Raw genomic sequence first — 27162 nt, 5'->3', positions numbered from 1 at the left:
TACAGATACTATAAATACACTGCATTTCTAGGAGAATGGAGTGTACTTCAGCAGCTTTACTAAACCCAGACCATGTCATAGTGGTATGTATGTTTGTAAAGAGGGATCCTTGTCTTGTAAGCCAAAAACGCTTTTCTCAGCACTGATCAAGCTGTATAATGTGACATCTACCTTGGTGTCTTCTTCGTCGTAAAACGTAGATCGTGCCTCGCTGAACAAGGGGCTATCTAGCGGAGGGTCTGCAAAGCAGCAAATTACCTCATCAAAGTTCCTGAAGAAGAGAGATTTGTTACAATTGGGAGAAATTAGCTATGAACTGCAGTTCCATTCAGATGAACAGTTTTATTGCTCCAGACTATAAAAGCTAATGCAATAATGAAATATGAGGAAATATGAGGATGATTGAAATGAAGCAAGTGATTGCAAATCAAAAAATGATACATCAACTTATTGGCATTAGGTAAAAACACCCCTAAACTCATATTAAAGTTCCATCAACCCTATTGGAAACACAATGCCACTAGAAATACGAATAAACTTTGTTCTAGAATCACCTTGTGAAATCTTCAAATACGTCAAAAGCCACCATAACGCCCATCCTTTGGCATAGGGGAGAGAAACCACTGTCCATAAAGAGTTCACTGCTCTGACGGTTTATCTCTAGATTTGAAGCACTGATAGGCAGAGACATCCTACAGGGGAAGACATATAAAAGACAAGGATGCTTTCTACAATATCATTGCGTCATAATATGTTCTAACACAAACTCGGACCACCAGCCTCACAGTGTTCTAATATCCATTTGTTTTACCTCTAATGGTCCTGGATAGTGCTATATAGCACATTACAGTGTGGAATACACACCAGCACTGGAATTAAGAATGCAATACAAAAACTAAACATACTATTAACAAAAACACTGGAGTCACTAATATATGCTAATATTGTGTTAAACATATATAGTACATTGTAGGTTGTATAGTATAATAAATTGATATTGGTAGTTAGGGCTGTGTACCCAGGAATACAGAGTACATAGCAATTACTTACAAACAGGGCAACTATGATAATAAAAAAAAAAAAATTAAGTTTATAACTTATTATATAATTAGTCATTTAAAGCTCATTATTTAAAGTCTGGTTCTGTTCATAGCTGTAATGAGTACACCGTTTACTAAACTTACCCCTCACCCCAATCACAGAGCCAAACATACAAAAACTTAAAAATGTAAAATACAAATTGCTCTCTAACTTATTTTGTATTTTTAAAAAAAAAAAATTTTCATTTATACATTTCAAACATGACAAATACTATTATTAAGCAGCAGAGCATGTTTTAGAAGCATTACAAATGCATTTTTTATATTAGAGCAATTTGTATTTAAAACTAAAACCTATGGTCTACTGGTCCAGCTACTAAAATATATAGGTTTGATGCAGATTTACAATCCATTACAGTGTGCAGCACTGCACACATCTATACAACTGCACTGTTCCTACCATCTGATTACAGAAGTCTTGTCATTACTACCAGTTTGGATCTGCAGCATTATGCTTGTTGCAAATGATCTATCCTAAATCAGATGGATATATCTGCATACACTAAATAGATGCACCCACTGAACACTCAACCTATTATAAATCAGCATCAACCCCATAATATTTTAAAAAATTAGAGAAGAGACTTGGGTACTTGTTTCCTAGAACAGCGCCCGTCGTATGCCATCGCATACCAGTACTTAAGGTATGCAATGGGATCCGATTTTAGAGTTTTAAGAGAAGACTGTACAATTTTAAGATCGCGTCGCATCGCATACAATGGCATGCGATGGCGATGCGACGCGATCAGACCCGATTTTACATTGTACAGCCACCCTGATGGGTGATTACTATGTTAAATGCACCCCCAGACCCGATTTTTTATTGTACAGCCACCCTGATGGGTGATTACTATGTTAAATGCACCCCCATTGTTAATGCCAACCTCACTATCAACACCAACCCGAAGCGTGGCGAGCAGCGGCGGTACGCGTCCTCCGACCTTTTCATACCCCCACTATCCACATCGGCGTGGAGATAGTGTGGCGAGCGCAGCGAGCCACCAAACCCGAAGCGTGGCGAGCGCAGCCAGCCCCGCGAGGGGACGTGGAATACATGTGAAGTAATCCGCGTCCGCTCGCCACGCTTCGGGCTCGGTGGCTCGCTGCGCTTGCCACACTATATAAAATCTACTCCACGCCGACGTGGATAGTGGGGGCATGAAAAGGTCAGAGGACGCGTACCGCCGGCGCTCGCCACGCTTCGGGTTGGCGTTGATAGTGAGGGTGGCATTAACAATGGGGGGGCATTTAACATAGTAATCACCCATCAGGGTGGCTGTACAATGAAAAATCGGGTCTGGGGGTGCATTTAACATAGTAATCACCCATCAGGGTGGCTGTACAATTAAAAATCGGGTCTGATCGCATCGCATGCAATGCCCGATCAGATAGACCCGATGGCATAAGATAAAAATCGTGGGCGCCGTGCTAGGAAACAAGTACCGAAACTTGGGATTGGTAATCATCTGTAAGTTTACTAGAACATAACAGCCAAAAGACAACTACAGTATCATCTGGCCACAATAGTTGGATCTGGTAGCATTGTGGTCAATACATTACTGTACATCCCTAAACAATAGCACTCATTTTGCTTGTGTGATTGGGAAATAAGGATCATGCTTTATGAGAAATATGTAGTTAAAACATAACTGTATTGCTACAGAGCACAGACCGACAATCCTGTACCCTGCATTCTGGCAATGGGACAAAAACATCTTTAAAAAACAAACAAAAAACATTGAAATAGTTAGGGGGCTACTTTGTCCAAATAGTTTGGTCTGTTTAAGCAGTTGACTTCCAGAGTTCTCAGTAAACAGCATATCTTTCTGGCAGAGAAGGAATTAATTTTATTAGCAAGTAAAGGGAGCAAAGATCAGAGTTAGCATCACATGACTTTTACGTAAAGAACGAACAGGATGAAAGTCAATAAAAGGTGCACTGTTATAGCACTCTGGCAACCGCCTAAGGACAGCTTTAAAGCAAGAGCTGGAAGCACAATGACAGCGGCATTGGAATAAATTGAACTTGGAATTTAAATATTTTACATGCTATATAAAAACAATTCTGCACTCATACCTGCTCAGTGTTGGGCTGATCTCTCTGTAATTAAATGGGCAAATAACAGGACAATGAGTGTCACAAGGAAGTCCAATCAGTAATGCTACATTAAGTAAATATCTACAGCATAACTTTCTCCTTGCACCACATACCTGTAAACTGAATGCCAGTTACAAAAAAAAATGAGAATACTAAGGGATTCAGGACTAGAGGTGGCCACACACGTTGCATTTTTTTTTTTTTTTTTTTTACAAAAAGTATGTGCAGTCTGTACTTTTTGAACTAGATTGCATCGCATCTAGATAAAAATGCATGCTGTTGTAGCTTATCGCATGCGTTCTGCACTAGGGGCTTGATCTGATATGCTTGGTAAGCTTACCAAGCAGTTGTGGTGCCGCCCCTGCAGGCAGTGGGGTGAGAACAAGGTGGGCGAGCTGCTGACATCATATGAGGTGAGCCACCGGACCCCGACACACTTTGTCCCGCACACATTTGCATTAGAATGGCCAGTGTGTTCATGGGGACTCCCATTAAATGCTGGGCGTTCCCATGCCCCATTGCCACCGATGTCCCCACCCCCCTTTGCAAGCGCACAGAAGCCCTGCACATGCACATATGAGAATACCCACAGGGGAGAATAGCCCATGTCAGTCAGGATCCCGAATATCGGGCATTTAAACAGTCGGGATTCCGATGTCCGAGTACTGACCGTTGGAATCCCAACTGTCGGGCAGTCATCCGGCACCCATCATTTAGGGTTACCATGGGCAGTGTTAGGATGGAGATAATCCAGATACACCTCCTCCATCCACACAGGTCTTCTCCTAAGGGGGACAACATTCAGTGATTTAAGGGTACCAAAGTGAAAATGGATCCTGGCCCCCAACCTAAAAATGCTGTAGTTCCCCTGGACGCAACAAACATTCACATCCGCTCTGCATGAGGCTCTCAGTGTATAAACTTCATGATGACCAAGCAAACCATGAGTCTGATTCAGGTCCCAATGCTCTTGCAGTATATGCCACAGTACTGATGTTTGTTATATTGCGCTTGAGCAGTACCCATACTAGGCATGTGCAGTAGGGTTCCTGTGATATAGGAAGCAGTATGGTTTCAGGCATAAGTTGATTGAGAGTCTGCAGCCATTTAGGAGTGTGAAGGCACAATTGCCTTCATTTCCAAAAAATGCAGGAGTGTTGCCTCCATTTTGGGGGAGTGCCCAGGCCAGGATATTCATCTTCAAACTGAGATTTTCTGGCTTCTTTGTAGGAGCTTCAGCAGCAGACTTGTGTGGTCCCATGGGTCATGCAGCTGGTGGCTGGAGTCGCAAGTAATCCGATGCTGCATTCTAGGACGCCGAACTGGATCACAAATACATGCAGGTCTACTTATACCAGGCACCTCCTGCTGCATTTACCCTATGAAAGCATAGCTGCTGCGCGATATGAATTAAGCCCCATGTCCATAATTACAAAAATAAATTCTGCAGCTCGCCACTATCCTCATATACTGACAACACACAGCATGGTTACCAGCAGAAATTGGTGGTTGATAAGGTAAAATCAAATAAGAAGTATGTTGGTACTTGGCAGCCAAATACCTCATCTTTTCAAAGTATTATTGTGGGTAGTACCACTTATGCAATGCTGAAAGGCACCGTACTTTTATCTATTCAATAATTTTAGGGTAAAGTGCAGGTACAGTATCAATTATGCAGAGGCATCACCGGGTGTGGTGATATCCAGTGTGCTCTCTGTAGTAACACCCCCACATCCCCCCTGCCATGCTCAGAGGTGTGGCCTGATTAAAAGGGGCGTGTCCAGCATCCTCAGAGAGGCTGACTGTCCCAGAGACTTAACTGTCTGTAGTACTGGCTATTTATATGTGAGAGGAGAAAAGTACTGCAGGAGAGTATCACACTGCAGCACCTGGCTCAAGTGCAAAAGAACGTAACTTTGGTGTCACCCCTTTTGAGGGTGACACCTGGGTGCGAGTCGCTTCCCCCGCAACCCGGCCAGTGAAACCAATGCAATGGTGCAGTGCTGGCTTGTATAATGAATAGGACAAAGATGATAAGATCAGTGCTGGTAGTGCCGATATCTTTAATATGGTAGCACTGTTGGCATGAGTAGTAGGGAGGGAATGTTGGTATGATCAATATGGATGGTTCCAAGGTCAGATTATTTATATTTTTATATACAGTATATCATTCTTGCCTACTTGACCCTCTCCACGAGGGAGAAAATGCTCTGTTCCTGGACTTTCCTGGTAATGTATGATTGCCATCACCTGTGGTGAAACACCTTTACCTAGCTCCCCACAGGTGATGGCAATCATACATTACCAGGGAAGTCCAGGAACAGAGCATTTTCTCCCTCATGGAGAGGGTCAGGTAGGCAAATATGATTGATATCGATTTTATTTTTTATTTTTTTCTGCTCTGTATGCTAATTATGAGAACACCCTTAACACTTTGAGTGCCAACCTTGCTGTGAGGACAGTCGCTGTGCAGGACACTGACATTTTTTGCGGATATTTTTCACATCTTTCACAGCAACGCTGGCACTCAAATAACATTTCTTTAATACTAATGAATGCTGATATGCTAACTACTGCAGTATGAAATGCTTAAATATAATTTAGTAAGAAAATAAAACATACATATAATTTCCAATAGTATATTTTTGAGGAAAACCATAAATAGTCTACCAGTGTTCCCAATATAGGATGAATGATAAATAATTATACATTTTCAAGTTAAATGTATTGTTTATTTTGGTCTCATAACACTATGGGGCAAATTTACTAAGCCAAAAACGGCTAAAAAAAATCGTATTTGTATAGTAAAATACGATTATTATTTTTTTAGGTGTATTCGTATTTTTGGCACTTACTATGCCAAAAATAGACCAATTCATATTTGTATTTATGGCACATTCGTATTTGTAATTACAAATACGAATGTATATGCCATCGGTAAATCCTAATAGGAATCCCCATTCAAAATAATTTATTGAATATTAATATTATTGAAAATACGGCCACTAATTAGTGGTAAACGGCCGCTAATTGCCAGCCAAATACACCAGGAAAATACACTTCATTTTCCTGGCGTATATGATCAGTAAGATCCGTGCAGGCTTCAGCGTAAAAAAAGAAGAAAAAAAAAAGACAAATAAATAAATAATAATAAAAAAAAAAACGGCGTGGGGTCTATTATTGAAAAATAACAAACCGCTTAAACCCAAACCAAGCCAGACTATGGACGAGACACTGGAGGAGTTTGTTTACCTCTGGCGGCTCCTCCTCCCGATGGACGGATGAAGGGTGACCTATCTACAGGCTCAAGATAGGTAAGTATCAGTATAAGTGGGCTCTGTGTAAAATAAAGCTTTATTTTTCTGGTGTGTCAGTGTGTTTATTTAACTATTGGTTTTGCTGTGGAACGAAGAGTCCCAGCAAGCCCATTAATGGGCTGCATGCTGGGACTTGTGGTTCTCCAAGTCCCAGTATGCGTTCCAGGCTTAACCCAATGTTTTTTTCTATTTTGACACCTTTCATCAGCTCGATGCCCACCGCCCATGGGCATCGAGGACAGCACCAAGCTTCAGCATGGGCAGGTAAGTTCTGGAGGTGGGGGACCCCTTCTTTGGGGGGGAGTCCCCACTTCCCCAGGACCCCTGCCCATGCTGACCAGTCAGGGGGTTAATGCTTTGGCCGGGGGAACTTGTATTAAAAGTCTCCCCCCCGGTTGTGGCATTACCCTGCTGGCTGGCTGGGCCTGGTGCTGGTTATTAAAATACGGGGGACCCCTACTTGTTTTGTCCCTATGCAGGCTGCCTATACGAATTCGTATAAGCAGCCGTATATACGGCCGCTAACACGAATCAATACGCCATCGGAAAATACGAATCAGTCAAATACGACTGATTAGTACATTTTTCCTCCGGAATACAAATTTGCATATGGCTAAAACAGCCATATGCATTCATATTCAGGCGTATTAAGAATACAAATTTTCGTATTCGTATTCTTAGTAAATTTCCCCCTATGTGTTTTGCATCTATTTAGCAAAAACTGGATTTTTATACTTACATGAAATCCTTTTCTCTGAAGCCACTGGGGATAGAAAGTCTCCTTTATAACACTGCCACTTCAATGATACTATTACTCCCTCTGTCTTACATATCTCCATCCTGCTGGGTGATTGGTTATTTTCTAACCAAACCGTGCAGGACAATACCAGAAAAGTAACAAAAATGGAGAGAGAAGCAACATCTTGATGAAAAGTAGGAGAAACAATCATCCCATTTGGGTAAACTAGACACCTGGGATATGCCATAGCTGCTCCATCAAGAGGTCTACTCACAGAGCTGTAGTGTGCACTACCTTATGCCAAAACAGGTGTCTGTAGCTACACACACATTTAAAAAAGTAGAAAAAGTATGGACCAAAGACCATGTGGACCCCAGCTATTTAGTCCAGTGGGCACTTTATATATGAAAAAATAAAAAAGAGTCCAGCAGAAGGAGTATATGGAAAAGGGAGGATTTCACACAAGGTGTCCAAATGCAGGGCTGGCTTTGTAATCGGAGCTTATGGGACAGTAGCCCCTTGACTACATGAATCGGTTCACCAAGATGATGACGGCTGGCCACCCGCTTCCGAAAAGTTGAATGCAGGTCCGAATTATAGTGAGGATGAATTTGGGGGTTTATTAAAGGGGGCCCACACTGCTGCAGCTTGCCCTGACAAAAATGAGGTTTATTTTCTAAGATGGGCGTTCTACGGAAGATGGGATGTTGCTATGGGAAACCAATCAGATTCTATTTTCTAGACGTGGATTCTTATTGGATGCTATGGGTAATGTCCCATCTTTAATAGAACTACCATCTAAGTTAATAAACCCTTATGACTCCCAGAATTATTGCAATATTTAACACCACAAATTCTGCCAGTTTCTGGCTACTTAGCAGATGCTTGTAAACCCTCTGCGCCATCACATGCCGATCACCAAACTGCACATGCCACTGCTTCACGTTGACCAGCTTTACCACAGAGGTTCTCTTTGGAGTGGTCCGTTCTCCCTAGCCAAGTAGGCAGTGTAAGCAGACACACTAGTATATCCAATATTAGTGACTACTATCCAAATGTATTTAGTGGGTTGTCCAGTTTCTTGGTGGGGCACCCCAAAACTCAGGTCCTGCTTGACTGCATGCTTATTTCGTGCAGTGTTATGTCTCTCTAAGCATGGTGAATGTCTAACTCCCCTTTCATCAGCGCCAAAGTGTCAAGATGTCTGAAATGAAAACAGCTGCACATTCCACATGCTTGTCCCAGCATAATGTGCAGTTGTGATGGCTTTCCCAATCTTCATTTTCCTTACATACTGCAGGAACCACAGGGAAAGTACAAGGTAGATGTGGGCAGTTGAAGAAGGGGTGTTATCTCTGCTCTTTATGGGGCAGATTTATTAAGCTGTCTGAAGTAAAAAAAGTGGCTGGTTTTTATCACCGGCCAATCAGCTCCGAACTGTGAAGTTACAGGCTTTGTTTGAAAAATTACAGGTAGGAGCGGATTAGCCGGTGATAAAAACCAGACACTTTATCACTTAACCGAGCATAATAAATTTACCCCTGAGGCTCTGGCCATGATCACATTATACTGGCCACAACCAATACAATGGGACAGAGACAGTGTAGTAACAATAAGCCATTGAAACTCTTAAACTCCAGGCCCATGTGACCTCAAGTAGGATGATAAACAATGTATGTTTAAAGGAGTTTGAAATCACTCCGGGCTCAGACATCAGACACTAAGCACAAACACATTTGGTTGCACTACTTCACATATTATCACAAACTTATGTCTGACCATGGTTATCCGTAAAAGTAAGAAACTGAGGTAACTGCAGCTTTCTTAGATGTAATATCAAAAACGCAAATCTGAGTCTGTCAATTACTGTACCTGTTCGGATGAGAGGTGGGTAGCATGAACTGAAATTCCACAACGCATGTGCCGTCCAGAAGCTGATGGTGCTGCAAGCTGTTTAATTCATAGGCAATGTACCCCCTCCTTACATACACCTAAAATCAAGGAACAGTGTAAGACCGCAGGTGTGCCATTACCTGTCTCCCAACACACCTGTCCTGTTAGCATGCCTAAGAGACTGCTCCTCCCCAGTGTTGGGGTATGCAACAAAACAAAGTGCAAATTACAGTAAGGACAGGTTTGTTCCACTATACAGGTTCAGAATTGATACACATGATTTAATATAAAAAGAATGGTCACATATACACTGCTGGCCACAGAAAACTCTAAATCATACCTATATACACCCACCCACCCACCCACCCACACACAACATAGACACATATACAGATGGAGCCATCCTCATCTAGCCCTTTAATAGGATTAAGTGAGCCAGAGCTGTCGGACTTAATCTATGCTAATCCGCTTGTTCTATGTATTGTATTGCAGCTGAGAACAATAGGCCTTGGCTCACCAAGGCTATAGAAAGAAGGCTAGCTGGGGAGGGCTCCATCTCTACACTTGAGGTGATATCAATATACATCAATATTTATTTCAAAAACTTCTGCTCTTTAAAATGCATTCAATAGCATTAGGCTGTGTAAAAAAATATGAATACATTAAATAAAAGGAAACATCACATTAAAAGACATTAAACCCCAGGCATATAAATTCTTACCTCCAAGGCAGCCATTCGGACCACTTGGTTGCTATGATAGAAAAAATTTGGTAGGACATCGAAGATTGAGGTCTCAGACAGAATGAGTTTCTGTAAACATAATAATGAACATTAAAGCACAGAACACTAGGGAGGACATTTATCAGAAGAGACAAGGTGGGGAATAAAATAAAAGGTCAGTCTGTCATTTTTAACCACACCCTTTTACTGGAATAGATTCTGCTAGATTATTGTATTTATTTAATACTATCTTTATAAGTGACAACTTTCCCACTTTTCCTCGCTCTTTTAAAGAAGTCACATTTTCAAGACGCACTTTCATAAAAAATAGAAGAAAGTTTAAATAAACATTACAAGCAATTGTCATGATCTACTCAAAGAAAATAAGTAAATGTAACAAATCAAAATGGCATCTTGACCTATTGCAATTATATCTTGGAAAAAATGACGGCATGACTGACCTTCAGGTTTTCTGGGCAGAACTGATGTCCATACAAGTCTATAGCAGAGAGGAAAATGGATTCCACTTGATTGTGCCTCAACTCATAAGAGGGAAGGTGAGAGGCGATCAAGACCTAGTGTGAAAAATACTCAAAAATTATTCTCATCTATTTTGTTCTTATTTTATGTTTAATACAGAGGGGACAGTTTACGCCTTTAGGAATATTTTGCAGCGAAACCACTGAAATTTGACTGTATGGATATATAAATATTTTGCAGCGAAACCACTGAAATTTGACTGTATGGATATATATATATATATATATATGACTGTATGGATATATATATATATATATATATATATATATATATATATATATATATATGTTGCTTGTAGGGAACGCACACCATTCCTTAACTGAATTTGAGTACCCGGTCAGAATTAAATATAATCTCGTAAACAAATGCAGCAAACCAAAAGTCCAATGCACCTGAACAGACCAGCACATCCAATACTTCCAATGATGAAAAAAGAATAAAGTTTAATAAAGGGTCATGATACTCATCACACTGGCGGACAGCAGCTATCTTTCATCCACATATCCAAAGTGGTAGCAGCACAATAATGTCCCATCCACGAGTAGCACCCTGACGGGCCGTTTCGGCGATCAAATGCCTTTTTTAAAGGGTAACCACTGAATGTAAGTATACGTCCTGCACACTTCCTATCCGTACGCCCGCTAATACAGCTCCCCGGGTCTGCGGCCGGCGTTTTTTGTTCCACTTCCGGTTCTTTGGTTCCGGAATGAAGGGCAATGGCGCGGCTGTGAGATACGGCGCTGATATGGCGGGAACGCGGCGGGGGAATGCGGAGAGATTGCCCTATGCTTGGTAAGTAGTGGTACATTCCACTGTGTTATAAGGGTCAGGTATACTTACATTCAGTAGTTACCCTTTAAAAAAGGCGTTTGATCGCCGAAACGGCCCGTCAGGGTGCTACTCGTGGATGGGACATTATTGTGCTGCTACCACTTTGGATATGTGGATGAAAGATAGCTGCTGTCCGCCAGTGTGATGAGTATCATGACCCTTTATTAAACTTTATTCTTTTTTCATCATTGGAAGTATTGGATGTGCTGTTCTGTTCAGGTGCATTGGACTTTTGGTTTGCTGCATTTGTTTACAAGATTATATATATATATATATATATATATATATATATATATATGCACTTTTTTGTGTAGTTTGGGTGTACAAACAACAGTACTTTAGTTGGGTTTAGCCTGGTCTATTTGGGTGCAACAAGCACGATAACTAATGGATGCCTGGAAAAAATTAATTGCCCCATCATTTGTCCTTTAATTATCGCAGCCCTCATTTGTCTGCTGAGCAAAATGTTGGTTTATACTGAATGACTTTAGTCTTCCCACGCTAAACCGCTATGCTTAATGGTTAAAATATTTGCATAATGTCTGATATGAAAAGGACAGAATGGTGGCTGTCCATGCTGTCTGCCTCCTCTGCCTAATCTGCTAGATGGCATAAAAGATTGGATGCCCATCCATGTCTGTTCCCATCAGAGATCTCCAGTCTCAGATGGAACAAGATGTGACCCCAGCATTCCCTTACATGGTGTCCATACATATTCTCTGTCCTGGGAGGGTACCTGTTTGGCTACGACACATGAGTAGTATTTGGGGAAATGGTGCTGCTGAGGGACATGAAACTGCACTGTGGCAGAAGCTGCTCATCTACAGGACAGTGCGAGTAAATGCACCATCAGCTGGGTTGGGTGGCGTTACTGAATTGAGTCCTGTGGAGCAAACCATACATCCTTCCTGACTAGCCCTGCTCTTCATTGCTGGGGCAGTTGTAATGGCTGCTGCCCCGGTCAAGGACACCCGACTGGGTAGGCATGGACAAATAATCTATTTTAGGCTTAATAACTTCTTGCTACGCACCCGCTAGGTGCAAGGAAACCAAGTCACTAAGGGGTAGATGTATGAAGCAGTGATAAGTGAGGAAAAGAGAGCCAGAGGAGAAGTGGCCCATGGCAACCAATCAGCTACTCTGCATCATTTCATATTATGCAAATTACAGATGTTACTTCAGTGCTGATTGGTTGACATGGGCCACTCCTCCTATGGGTCACTTCTCCTCACTTATCACTGCTTCATACAGTACATCTACCCCAGAATGTAGTAATAAATTCAGAAAGATGTTTGTAGAGGGAAAATACAATGGCAGAGGCGTGCAGGTAAATTTGATAATGTTGGTATACTTTACCATACTGCCCAAAACATCCTAGAGCGAACACTAATGGATTTATTTTCAAAGAATCACTTTTTTAAGCCATCGCTTCCTGGAAGATTGGTGGTGAAAAGGTAAACTGGCACTCAGTCAGTATAAACCCAGTGTGCTTTACACTGAGTGCGAGTGCCATTTAAAATCTGTACCTCCAACTTACCGGGAAGCGGCGGGTGCATCTTAAATAAAATCGAACTTTACAGTGGAATTGATTCAATATAGCTGAGTAAGTACATGACAAAACTAAATCACATAGAGAATATGATGGCAAGTCTTACCTGTCGAGCCCTCAATGCAACCTTTGAGTGCTCAGTCTTGCTAAGTTGGGTCAGTTCATTAAGAATAGTCATTAGCTCATCTGTGACTGTTGGGTCCCGACCACAAAGCTGATCCTGCAATAACAATGAGGATTGGTCATTTTAATAAATGATGCTTAAGAACATAGTAGAAATAAAACAGTGCTTTTTCTTAACCTTTGCACCCTTAGCCAATAACCATCAATCTAATATTATCAGCAAGATCAACCTAACATCTGGTTTATTACTAGTCATTCTCACTTCACCTAATACAAAGTGCATTAAGATATGCCAAGAAACTCTAATGCCCGGGTTTTCACAGCGCTCAAACACAACCTCACAGATTTGGGGAGTTGGGATAAGGTCCCTTTATAATACAGTTTTGCCTGTTTGTAGTAGATGTGAATTAAATGTATATGACCCATCATGTAAGCACTTGCTTGCACTCATTTTTATTTCATGCACAGTGACAACCCACTTCAGCCACACTCATTGTGGCTGAAGGGGGTTGTTTATTCCCCCCCCCCCCCCTTCTTTTCTACTCGTGAGAATGTTTTAACTCATAATTGTCAGCACAGAATTACTTGTGCAAAAAAAATGTGCTCAAGTTAAAAAGGCAATGAAAAGATCCACACAGCAGTAACCTGGTGGATAAGTGGGTAGTGGTGGTACTTAGGTTGTTTCAGGGAGCAAAATACTACAACAGAGCTGCACTATAGCTCCAGAAGTTGGTGGACAGCCTGTGTCGTGTTCTTCTTTGATGTGGCACTAGACAGTGGGGATGAAAGTTCTGCAACTTACTCTGAAAGGGAGAATAAAAGATTATATTTCTGCACTCAGACTTCTTGATGTGAGAATGAAGACAAAACTGGACGCGGCCACATTACCTCACCCTAGCAGTACATGGACGGGGATCACATGTAAAACCCCAGCGCACCCCTATCCACATAACTAAGGGGGTATTCAATCTGGGATCACGGCTTGCTCGACAGCTCTGACCCTGTCCTGTTCTCAGTCAGCTCGACCGAGAATTTGTAGGTGGGATTCAATGTCCGAGAAGGGGGCGTGGCCGTGAGCTGCGGCCACGAGCTGCAACTGAAAGCTCGTCACTTCCCGGATGTTCTCAGGAGAACAAGCCGACAGCTTGTGAAGTCGGGCTTGTTCTGTTGAGCTCCCCCTCGAGGAAGACAGCATTGAATAGGGCCCGGCGGCCATCTCCCCCATAGGGAGATGGTCGCTGGTGATTGAATACCCCCTAAAACTGTGAAGTTAAAAACAGACAACTCATGAGTGACTGCTTTGGTCAAGTGGCATCTGTACAAGTGCCCAGGATAGCGACATTATGGAGAATGCACAAGAGGGTGGAAAAGTAAGCCAACAAGTCCATTCTGAAATAGCCATGAAATAACAAGTTAGAATATACAGTACATGTATGGTGAAGGATGGAATACTCACAATTAACATGGTCACAAGGACATTCTTCTTAGCCACCTGGGCATGTGAGAAAATGCACTCTAATACAGGAGTCATATCTGGTTTGTATTGTTCTCGCAAGTTTATCACACACTTGTCATAGTGAGCTAGAAGAACAAAAACAGCATTATACTGTACTTTCACCCCAATGTACACTTGTTACAGCTATTTTAAATAAAACACACAAAACTAATTTCAGGAAGATGTTCATAAAAAATGTGCTAAAACAACAAACACCAAATATAAGAAACACAAACCATTAATGGCTATCCATGAGCCCCCCCCCCCACACGTGTCACTATCACCCGTCTACATCATGTATGTAGTATATATCTAGTCAGATCGCTTAGCAAAAGACTGCAAATCACTCGTGTTTTAAGAAGCGATCTGAGTCCACCCTTCTGTGATACCTACCCAATATTTACATTTCAAATCTCCTATACTAAATCGGTCAGCACAAATCTCTTGGGCAAATCTCTTACTGTGTATGGGAGATAGAGACTGTGGGAAATCTCCCACACTAAATTGCTCAGAACACATCTTTTGTGCAAATGTCCCTGTGTGTATGCCCCATAAGTCACAATTGGTAATGGAATAAGAAAAAAGCTAGGTACTTGTGTACTTTCACGGCTCCCATCGCATGCCATATGTAGTGGCATGCGATGCGATTTTCCCGGTTTTTATGCACTTTTTATAAAATCGCATGCGATCTGATGCGATGCAATGTAATTTTTCACAGAAATTATGGACATGAGTTGACATCATGTAAAATGCACCCCAAATGTCATTTTTCACACTGAACCACCCCCACTATCAACGCCAACCCGAAGCGTGGCGAGCGCAGCGGTACGCGTCCTACGACCTTTTCATACCCCCACTATCCAAGTCGGCGTGGAGTTGAGAATAGAAAGTGTGGCGAGCGCAGCAAGCCACCGAGTCCGAAGCGTGGCGAGCGCAGCGAGCCCCGCAAGGGGACGCGGATACCTTCACAGGTATCCGTGTCCCCTCGCGGGCTTCACATGTATCCGGCTGCGCTCGCCACGCTTCGGGCTCGGTGGCTCGCTGCGCTTGCCACACTTTCTATTCTCAACTCCACGCCGACGTGGATAGTGGGGGTATGAAAAGGTCGTAGGACGCGTATCGCTGCGCTCGCCACGCTTCGGGTTGGCGTTGATAGTGGGGGTGGTACAGTGTGAAAAATTACATTTGGGGTGCATTTTACATGATTTCAACTCATGTCCATAATTTCTGTGAAAAATGACATCGCATCGCATGAGATTTTTCCCTGTACGATGCACATCGTGGGAGCCGTGAAAGTACACAAGTACCAAAAGCTATAAGTGGTCTTCGACTGAACCATTTCACTAAGTAGGGAAGTGTAAAAATTAAACCTTTTCCTGACATTCTCATTTAAATACTCATACACTACTAAACTACATTATGTTTCGGTTTCTATACTCCATTGCAAAAGTAGGTACACCAACTTAGTAAGGTATCCCCTACATCTGCCCAACTGCTAGTCAGCCAATGAAATATTTGCTCCCTTGTCCTACAAATGTACAGTATCTGCTTCTGGTATTGCACAAAAGAATACATGGGGCAAAATGTAATAGGGTAATCGCATTTTTTGCCGCAAATTCGCATATGTAATGAGATGTGAATTTGTGGCAAAAAAGTGCGATATGGTGCGATTTCGGGCAATGTGTGCATTTTAAAACATGCGATTTTGTGTAAAAAAAATAAAATAAACGGGAGAAAAACGGCGTGGGGTCCCCCCTCCTGAGCATAACCAGCCCCGGGCTGAAAGAGCCGGTCCTGGTTTCATAAATTCCCAGGGACAAACAAGTTGGGGTTCCCTGGATTTTATAAAAACCAGCACCAGGCTCAAGGGCCGGTCCTGGTTCCCAAAATACGGGGGACAAAATGACTGCACCGGGCCCAACCAGCCAGCAGGGTAATGCCACAGCCTGGGGGAGTCCCCCGTGTTTTTTTTTTTAAACCCTTTTTTTGGACAGAACCATGCACAGATCACAATGATCTGTGCATGGTTCTGTCAAATTCGCCAGCCAGAACCTGGTCTAATTTTTTGGTGATTTTTGGTAACCTTTACCAAAAATCGCACCCTATTCCGAATTGATGCGAATTGAAGTGTGACTGAAAATCGCCACTTCAAAATGTGTGATTTCGTGGCAAAAAGTGCGATTTTTTGCCGCAAATCCCACCCTATAAAATATGCGATTTTCGGGAAATGCCCGAAAACGGACGTTTTTGCCAAAGTCGTCGCAAAAAAAAATAGATCTAGGTCAGGGTTCCTACGTTCATCAGGCTATAGTTCTTTTGGCTTTAACGGTAAGGCTATAAAAGCCATAGGCAAACGCAGAGGAGGGGGTTTCCAGGTAACCAGAAACCCCTTCCTCTTGTCTCAAATTATGACAATAGTAATGGTATATAATAGGATTACTAGAGCTGCTGCCACATCATGCAGTGTAAGGGACAGAGCAGAGTTGCTGCACATGTCCAGTGGTACCAGGTTTGCTGTGTTTGTGGATCTGAGTCCTCAATCAGTGCACTGGACCATAGACCAGCTGCCAGGAAGAAGAGACAGGATCCTTACCATGAGGTGGGAGAACATGAGCTTAGAAAGTGCATAATGGTTCTATTACTGTACTGTATGTTTGTGTTTCTATTTATTATGGTATCTTTAACCTTTTCCTGACCATTTATATTATAGAAATGATTGATATAGCCTATGCTATAGACCATCTATCCAGAGTATAAAAAGACCAATGTTTTACATTAATGTCCAGGTTCGTTTCTTGGTTCTTCTACCTCTCCACCAGACTCCCGTACTTGCTCCAATGTTCTGCAGAGTGGGTGATTGTGGACTGCATTTGGAAACCCCTCTCTAGAAATTCTGCGTTTGCCACTGAAAGCCATAGTTATTAAACGACAATGGTCTCTCCAACAAAGTGTTCAAAACCATGCTTAAGGCTACAAAAGCTATTTTTATCAGAAAGTACTCATATAGTACTAGGCTCTACCTGGATAGATGGAGTTTGTCTCTTCATTTCTTTTTTGTTTTTATATTTAAAGTACAGAATAGAAACAAATTCTGAAGTCTTTAAAGGAGGCATCACTTTTTAGCACGAAATTGATATGCAAGTAGGAAATGCCACCAATAGTTCATTACTCACAGTGCTGGAATTGAGTTTCAACCTGTAGGTACCTTCTTAGCAAATCCAGCACTGCTGACTTCATGTAACCACGAATTCCACTGCGATATCTGTCAAACAAATATACATTGCTTGTACAATACAGAAGAACAGTTTCATGTGAAGTTTTGTAATAGTGGAAATCAGTGTTTGCTAGTGTAATAAACAGGAAGGCGATGTAGTGTAGTGTGTGCGTGACTGGCATTGCAGTATATGGGTATATCCCTGCAAAGCGATAACAAGTCTAATGTATAGGAATTTTATAGTGTGTAAAGGCTTTAGTACGGGTGTGGGGAATAATGTGCAGTACATTATAGGTACCAATGTAAACAGCAAAAGGACATACAGATATGTCCTCATACATCTTTGCTGCAATTGCACCAGACTGCCCCTCTTGACACACCAATATACAAGTGTCGTATATCAATTAATCAGCACAGTCTCCAGGTGCAGCTAATTCGCATAGCCTTCCGTTTAAGATGTATTATCGCACAGCTTCAGACATATTGAGCCAAGATAGAGGTGACTGAAACAGTAGCAATGAGGTGCTTAGCAAGTAGGCTTTTGATTAGGAGTACTGCATGACTGGGGGGCAGAGTAGCATACAGAGGGGAAGGTGAGATCAGCTGGAGAGAGCATATGGGAGATACTACTAGTCAAATATGTATGTTTTTATTATTGTTCATGCTATCTAGGAGCACTTGCCAGACAATACGCCACTCTTTGTTGTAACTCAATGCTTGGTAATTCTATATACAGTACACTGCATGTGCCAATCTAGTATAATGAAATAATTCCCTGCATGGACTTAGTTCCCTTTTGATTGCGTTCAGCAGTGTTTCAGTTGTTACGTTCAGGCAAAGGTACCTCTGCACAAGCTGCACAATACTCTGACTGTTCATAAAGAACACCTCCCGGTCTGCCTTCTTCTGCAAGGTGGCTGCATAGCTGTCCAGGATATTAGCAATCTAAAAAGAACACATTCCAATGACCTCTGTGTCAAGACAACACACCTTACAGTACATGTCTTCCTACACATACCTGCTGGCTTGGGAACTGGCACAAGACTGAGGTGATGTTGCTGGCATACTGAGCCATCACTTTACGTATGGATTTCTCTACAGTGGGTGGAATCCTAGTAGATACACTGGTCATAATCTCCTGAAGCTCTAACAGAGGTAGAGAGGGGTCCCGCAGGGTCTTCATCAATTTGTGAACCCATTCTTTTATCTGTTTGTAAAGCAGTATAGAACTGTAAACAGCATAATAAACATGCATACTTTATATACATAGATATAGGAAACAAAACCAATGAGATAGATGTAAAGAGGCTCTAGGGGACTTGTCTGGGCAGTTGTGCGTGCCATACATATCAGCTCTCTCAGCTGAGGGACTAACACAGAACCAACCCGGCAATGGCCAACAAGAAAATGTGTGATGGCAGCAAGGCCATTGGAGGCTAGATTCTTTATTGTCAGACTATGATAGACATCTTAGCTTTATATTTGAAGTTTGCTTAAACCTGTCAAAAAAGACAAAAAACCTCACCTTGATGGTGAAGTATGGCTCTGGCAAGCAGTAGCCATTCATCACATTGACGAGATTTTCCAGCACACAGTGGAACACCTGGTGAAGCTTCTCTCCAATGATAGGCAGGGTCTGCTGTGGGAGGAGGTCCCCAGTGTAAAGTTCTGCCTATGTACAAAACAGAAGAAACGCTAACAATCATCACAATTCTACAGAGTTGTAGACAAACAAGACTTAGCTGCTTGCTTGATCTTAAACGCATGCATGGTAATTGTGCAGGTCTACAGAAACTGGTGTTGCGCATATTTGTAGTCCCACATGTCTTCATACTTGTTATTTACCTGATGAACTTTAGATGGGTCATCTAAGTCAATACAAGCCACCACACATCCTGATTCCAGGACAACTCCTGGACGCTTCACATAGCGAATATGACCAGGCTCCTGTACCAGTAATGTCATGACCATCTTCATTACCTTAAAATAACATGTTGACACTTATTTACCCTTTCCAAGTAAAATATTAATACAGAAATAGAGACAAAGACCAAAAAATGACCACTATATAGCTTTTATTCATTTGCATTTAAACTTAAAGCAATAAAAATATAGGCGTTTGATTTAATTATCACATACTATATCAATATTGGGTCTAATACAGATGAAATAAGGCAAATTAAAAGCCATAAATAATTCTCATGATACGGTTAAATTAGAATATACAACAAAAAAAAGTGACTTTGCTACCAGAAAAAAGGTAATAAAGTTTGATAATTTATTCACATTTTGAGATATTACCTCAAAGTACATTTTTATAGTTTTATATGAAAGATTCTGAATACAAGGTCATTTTAAATGGGAATGAGCCAAACAATTTTTTTTCTAGGCTATAAGTGGAGATAACGCAATCACCAGAACAGATGTTTCCTCATACAACTAGCGATATATTTACTAAAGATGCCCATAGCAACCGGTACATCCCGACAGCCTTGACCCTGGCCCGTTTTCGTTTTGCTTAACCACAAATTGCCAGGTGGGATTTAATATCCCGCCTGGCGATTGGCGGAAAGGGGGCGTGTCCGAAATCTGGCCGTGATCGTAACAATTCACGGCCGTTCTCAGCAAAACGGGCCCAACAGCTTTTAACGTCGGGCCCGTTCTGTCGCTATTCCGCTTCAACTGTAGCATGAATGTGTGAACCAAAATAGTGACTGAAAGTGCAAAAATATCTAATCGCGGTCCTGTTGCAATTTGATGGACAGGTAGTCTGCGTTTAGTGTCTGTAACCTGAAGTTTTCTGGAAGTGGCAGAAAAAATGCAGGCGTGTCCAGACGTTTTAAGGTAGGGTGCGTGACGTCAGCGCCGTCACGATCAGCCTGTCTCTGTCACAGAGTTGTGGGTCAGACTTAATCACATTTGCATCATTTCGATGGTGAGTGAATTGTATATGGATTTGCAGATGGATTGTGAATAGCGATCTATTCACAAATTTGCACAAGGCGATTTTTCTCTGTATGGGCAGTAGCTATCTACTCATAGTCATCATCAAATTTACAGATGAGCAATCAATTCTGAATCATCCCCATAATGCGATGCAACTAGGATGCACCACGAGACATGGGGCCTTATTCTAGTTCACTCTTAGGGGGGTATGCAATGTTGGATCACGGCTGACGATACCCGCCGACAGCCGTGATCCAGGCCCGTTTGCGGTCAGGTTGACCACATAACAACAATCCCACCTGCCGATGGGCGCGAAGGGGGCGTGGCCACGAAAATGCCCGTGGATTGTCGATCAGCGGCCCGGATAACGACAATCCACGGCCGTTATCGGCAGAACAGGCCCGACAGCTTCTGAAGTCGGGCCCGTTCTGTCATCATCCCGCATCAATGCTGTCATTAATGACAGCATTGAATAGGGTGCCGCCGCTATTTCCCACGTCGGAAATAGCGGCGGCAGATTGCATATCCCCCTTAGAGGCAAATTCCTTCTCAAATGGACAAAAACCATGTGCACTGCAGGTGGGGCAGATGTTACTTGTGCAGAGAGAGTTAGATTTGCGTGGGTTTTTTCTTCAAAGTGAGATCTATATTGCAGTGTAAAAATAAAGCAGACAGTATTTACCCTGCACAGAAACAAAATAACTCACCCAAATCTAATTCTATCTGCACCTGTTACATCTGCCCCCCTGCAGTGCACATGGTTTTGTCCATCTGAGAAGGAATTTACCTCTAAGAGTGAACTAGAATAAGGCCCATATTGTAATCACTGCACATTGCAATGCACAAAACCCACTTGGTGATTCCATTAAGTGTATTAAATGTGTGTCCAGGTTACAGCAATGGTCCTACTTTTTACCAAATGTATATGTATATTTATCAATTTTGTATACAGATAGCAACATGTTTCATGAATGGTGATTCCATTATTGATTCTGAAAGTAGGGTGATTTGTCAAGGATAAGTTACACAGGATATCACATAGACTATTTTGATCGTATTTAATTTTGGGTTAAGACTAGTTGTTCACATTTGTGGTGGCAGATGTATAATGAAAAGAGTTTATCACTGTAACTTAGTGTTACTGTTACTAGTGGAATTGTACCACAGAATAAAATGTTGAGGAGGACATGAAGAAGGTGAAACACAAGGAAGGAAGAGAGTGGATGAAGTTTCTAGGAAAGTACCTCTATTTCTGCAAAGCAGTCTCCTGCAATAACGTGGGAGCCATCGTCCACTGTGTACTGAAGTAATTTGCCAGTTGAAGGAGAGCGCAGTACTGTGGGATCTTTCTCCTTTTCAAAAACACAGGTCTTGTTACCTATTGTTACACGATATCTAGGGGGGGAAATGTTTTTAATTAATAGTCACATTTTTTTACTGAAACTAATTGCATTTTAATTGGAAGAAAATGTAGTAGTAGGATGCCACTATCTCATACTGCATGATAGCACCGCGACTGGACAGCTATGTTCAATTTAAATTGGCCAAAGATTTGTCCGTTTGTCACTGGTCCGGCAGTCAGATCTGCTTTTGTGCATACACATTTAACTAGTAAATATTTTACAATCATAGGTGTTTTAACTGTATTGTTATGTTGCTTAATTACATATTGCAATCATTTACCAACACGGCTCAGCCGCAAATTCCTACTCCAATATGAAATCATATCTTTGCTATAAATATTAAGCAATAAACAAGGAAGAGATAAAACTAATTACATTTATAAAGAGGACCATTCTGGTATCTATCTGTGATCCCAAATGTTCATTAATCACAACGACCTAGAGTATCAGAATGTTTCTCATGGCACCCCGAAGATGAAAGTTCTTTGGTGATAAACTTGGGAAAAAATATTATATTTATTAATATTAAGTAAATTGTTCCTACATGTCACCCTTGGGGACAGTTATGTAGGGGTGGACAGTTATGCTTCTGATTGTCCACATGTGTTATGATTGGCAGCCATGAATACTGTTTTTTTCTTATCACTAACTATTAATAATTTCATTTGGACAACCAACCCAAGGCACTCCCGCAAGAGCCATGCGGTATCCCAGGTTTTCTAGGCACGCAGTTTGGGAACCACTGAGCTAGCAATTTTTTTTGTGAGAGCAACTACTCCAGAATGACAATACCAATTTTGATGGTTCAGGTGTCGTTTGATAGGGTGTGTGATGTACTGTAGATGTGCAATAGGGTCATAAGAAAAGTCATCAGGTTGATGAGAATAATGCATCAAGATTGTTAAAGCATTGAGTGGGGTGTGCATGATTTTTTCATTTGGGTTGTAAATTGCTGTAAAAGCGCTTGCCAAATTTTTTCGGCACTAAATTCAGCTGATATAATAAAGTCTTTCTGACACCTTCGGGACACTGGATATTTTCAGGATACAGCAAACTTTAGATAAACAAATTGTAGAACAAACAATAGAATTTGCTTTGCTCAATTTCAAGCAACGCGATTGACTATAAACAAGAAAAATTGTGGTGTAGTTATCCTTTAACTTATTTATTAAATGGTAAAAAAAAAAAGGGGATTTTGTACTTACCGTTAAATCCTTTTCTCAGACTCCATAGGTGACACTGGAGAGTTACAGTGGGGAATAGAAGGCGACCACAGGGAGCTTGGGCACTTTAGAATAAATTAATAGTGACTAACTCCTCCCCTTCTACTTCCTCTCCTAGGCAGTTAAGTATGTGCCCGGAGGGAGCTGGAAGAAAGGAAAAACAACCCACTTCCGAGAGGAGGTCAAACATAACATAACAAGTCACACACACACGCTCACACAGAGTGAACATATAGTTTGAAAAATAGCATTCATAACAGAATGAACTCATCCAGAAACAAACTTAGTAAAACTTAGAACTCAGACTGAGTATAGCAGTCTCTTTTACCTCAGGTAATTGCTCAACCTGAAAACCAAACAGTAAACCAGAGAGACAGCGTCGGGTGGGCGTCCAGTGTCACCTATGGAGTCTGAGAAAAGGATTTAACGGTAAGTACAAAATCCCCTTTTCTCTTTCCTCCACTAGGTGACACTGGAGAGTTACAGTGGGGACGTCCCAGAGCTCCCAACACGGGTGGGATGACGCTGAGAACCCCTAACACCGAACAGCCAAACCGCGAAGCGGCCGCCGCAAAAGTGTCAAACTTGTAAAAGCGGACAAAGGTCCTCTGACCAGACCACGTAGCCGCTCTACATAGATCCTGTATAGACACTCCACGGGCAGCCGCCCAGGAGGTACCCACCGACCTTGTAGAATGGGCGGAGATTAAAGAAGGTGGCACCCTGGAGGAGGCCACATAAGCTTGACGAATTGTCAATCTGATCCACCTGGCCAGGGCCTGCTTGGAGGCTGGCCAACCAGGACGCAAGGAGTCATAGAGGACAAATAAGGCATCCGACTTACGTACAGATTCTGTTCTGGCCACGTAGATTCTCAAGGCCCGGACCACGTCCAGCGCCCTAGACTCCTGTGAGTCCTCCCGAAAGGCCGGCACCACAATAGGTTGGTTAATGTGGAATGCCGAGACCACCTTTGGGAGAAAAACACTAGAGGTGCGCAGTTCCGCTCTGTCCTCATGGAACCGTAAGAAGGGTGCCTTACAAGAAAGAGCACTGAGTTCCGACACCCTTCTAGCTGAAGCCAAGGCCAATAGTAAGACAGTCTTCCAGGTGACGTATTTTAGTTCCACCTCTTCCATGGGCTCAAATACAGAGGACTGGAGAAAAGCCAGTACCACATCCAGGTCCCATGGAGCAGTAGGAGGTCTGAAGGGAGGTTGCAGCCGCAACACCCCTTGGAAGAAAGTCTGTACCTGAGGAAGAAGAGCCAGCTTCTTCTGGAAAAAAATGGAGAGGGCGGATACTTGAACCTTCAAGGACCCCAGCCGGAGTCCTGAGGCCAAACCCTTCTGCAAGAATAGCAGTAATCTGGCCAATTTGAAATTCACCGGCGAAACCCTCCTGGATTCGCACCAGGCCACATAGGCCCTCCAGATGCGGTGGTAATGCACCGAGGTAACCTGCTTTCTGGCTCCTATCATGGTTGGAATCACCGCCTGCGGGATCCCTGCCTTCCTCAAGATGGACCTCTCAACAGCCATGCCGTCAAATGAAGCTGCTGTAAGTTGGGACAGGCGAACGAACCCTGTGTTAGCAGGTCTTCGCAGAGAGGCAGAGGCCATGGCTCGTCTACTAACAGGCCTGTTAGTACCGTGTACCACGACCGGCGAGGCCAGTCCGGGGCAATGAACAGGACCGTCACCGACTTCCGTCGGATTCTCTGCAGAACCCGAGGGATGAGAGGCACTGGAGGAAAGATGTAAAGGAACTGATCCGTCCAGGGTGCCGTGAGAGCGTCCACAGCCACCGCCTGTGGATCTCTTGTCCGAGCGCAGTACCGGGGCAACTGATGGTTGTGTCTGGAGGCCATCATGTCTATCTGCGGACAACCCCACCGACGGGTCAGGGTCTGGAAGACCAGAGGGTTCAGACACCACTCTCCGTGGTGTACGTCCCGCCGGCTGAGGTAATCCGCCTCCCAATTTTCCACGCCTGGTATGAAAATGGCGGACACGGCCCCTGCGTGCTCCTGCACCCAGCACAGAATCCTCTTTACCTCTCTAATCGCTGCACGGCTGCGGGTGCCTCCCTGCTTGTTGATGTAAGCCACCGCCGTGGCATTGTCGGACTGCACCCTGATGTCCTTGTTCCGGAGAACCACTTCTGCCTGGAGCATGGCATAATACACTGCTCGCAGTTCCAGCACATTGATGGACATCTGTGCTTCCTCCGGGGTCCACAGTCCTTGGAGGTGGAGGCCCAGCGTGACCGCTCCCCAGCCCCTGAGGCTGGCGTCCGTGGTGAGGAGCGTCCAATTGTGAATGGCGAACCTCCTTCCCTCCTGCAGGTTGCTGGAGTTGAGCCACCACGCCAGAGACGCTCGAGCCTGATGGGAGAGAGAGATCCTCTGCTGTAGAAACAGGTGTGAGCCTGTCCACTGGCGGAGCAGACGCAGATGGAACTCCTTGAGCCCTGAGTATTTCCATCATGACAGCCATCACTTTGGTAAATACCCGAGGCGCAGAGGAGAGGCCGAATGGGAGGGCTCGGAACTGTAGGTGATAGTTCTGGACTGCGAACCGCAAGAATGCCTGGTGAGGAGGCCAGATTGGGATATGCAGGTATGCATTTTTGATATCGATGGATACAAGAAACTCCCCTGGTTCCAGGCCTGCAATGACAGACTGGAGAGACTCCATCTTGAAGCGAGTGAACCGTAAGAAGGGGTTGAGCTGCTTCAGGTTCAAGATGGGTCTCACTGAGCCGTCCGGCTTGGGAACCAGAAAAAGGCTGGAATAGAATCCCTTTGCCCTTTCTGGTTCCGGGACCGGGATAACCACCCCTTGATCCCTGAGCTTTTGGATGGCGACCTGTAAGGCCCTGCCTTTTTCCTGAGAAGCTGGCAAACCTGTGGGAAAAAACCGTTGAGGAGGAGGCAACAAGAAATCTATCTTGTAGCCTACTGCTACCAGGTCCTTTACCCATGCGTCCTTGCATGAACCGGCCCATACCTGATGGTAAAAGAGAAGCCGGCCTCCCACCCTGTGATCTGGACAGGAGCTGGGGGAGTCATGCTGAGGGCTTTGAGGTGACCTTTGCATCCAGGATTGGAGCAGTGGCTGAGCCTCTGCCTCTTCCTCGGAAGCCTCTGGAGCTAGAAGCCGCTCCCCTAGACCTACCCCTGAATCTGGGGGTGGGCCGAAAGGACCGAAAGGACTGCCCTCCCGTAGTAGGAAATGACCTACGTGGGGGAGGGGCTGCAGAGGGCAGGAACTGAGACTTACCCCCTGTAGCCTGTGAAATCATTTTGTCCAGCTCTGGACCAAAGAGGGCCTCCCCAGCAAAGGGTAATGCCTCCACCGCCTTTTTGGAGTCGGCGTCTGCATTCCACTGTCTCAACCAAAGCGTACGGCGAGCAGAAACTGAGAGAGCAGAAATACGGGCTGCAAGCATACAAACGTCTGAAGAGGCTTCAACCAAATAACCTGCAGCCTCACGTATGTGTTCCACTAAGAGCAACATATCACTTGCCTCTGGGTCTAGAGAGGAGGCCACCTGGGATGCCCATACCTCCATGGCCCTATTGACCCAGCCACCCACCTGTGCCGGACGTTGTAAAAGACCAGCAGCTGTATAAACATTCTTCAGAGCACTCTCTAACCGCCTATCAGACACATCTTTAAGGGTAGAGGCACCTGGGATGGGTAACACTGTCTTTTTAGACAAACGTGATACCGAAGAATCAACAGCAGGTGGCGTCTCACATGACTTTCTAGCATCCTTAGGAAAAGGATAGGCAGTGAAAAATCTCTGAGAAACCTGAAACTTTTTGTCTGGGTGTAACCAGGCTTTTTGCAAGTGTTCATCCAGCTCCTCTGAGGCTGGGAAATATGCAGACTGTTTTTGCCTTTTAGCAAACACTGAGGGACGCGCAGCCGGTCTCACCTCCTCTGCTACATTGAGGGTTAACC

The 27162-nt window shown here is 43.4% G+C and overlaps 1 protein-coding gene across 8 annotated transcripts in view; it reads right to left on the bottom strand.

Annotated features, from left to right (window-relative positions):
• ACACB (acetyl-CoA carboxylase beta) overlaps positions 1-27162 on the bottom strand; it is a 136474-nt gene that overhangs the window by 40185 nt on the left and 69127 nt on the right. For 6 of the 8 annotated variants that reach the window (XM_083146030.1, XM_083146023.1, XM_083146036.1 and 3 more), the window contains 14 exons: positions 21810-21960; positions 19465-19599; positions 19145-19291; positions 18638-18826; positions 18464-18564; positions 17579-17667; positions 14367-14491; positions 12894-13007; positions 10329-10442; positions 9868-9957; positions 9126-9244; positions 3177-3200; positions 555-692; positions 172-271 (listed from right to left, as the gene is read on the bottom strand). In XM_083146030.1, coding sequence (XP_083002156.1) covers positions 172-271; positions 555-692; positions 3177-3200; positions 9126-9244; positions 9868-9957; positions 10329-10442; positions 12894-13007; positions 14367-14491; positions 17579-17667; positions 18464-18564; positions 18638-18826; positions 19145-19291; positions 19465-19599; positions 21810-21960 — 1636 coding nt within the window. The remainder of the gene's footprint in view (positions 1-171; positions 272-554; positions 693-3176; positions 3201-9125; positions 9245-9867; positions 9958-10328; positions 10443-12893; positions 13008-14366; positions 14492-17578; positions 17668-18463; positions 18565-18637; positions 18827-19144; positions 19292-19464; positions 19600-21809; positions 21961-27162) is intronic. The other 2 variants (XM_083146044.1, XM_083146062.1) reach the window with 1 other exon arrangement.

This window comes from Crinia signifera, chromosome 1, assembly GCF_055691185.1.
Source record: "Crinia signifera chromosome 1, ASM5569118v1, whole genome shotgun sequence".
Classification (NCBI taxonomy): Eukaryota; Metazoa; Chordata; class Amphibia; order Anura; family Myobatrachidae; genus Crinia; species Crinia signifera.
Note: the sequence above shows the minus strand (reverse complement) of the source record. Positions and strands in the feature narration are given on the sequence as shown.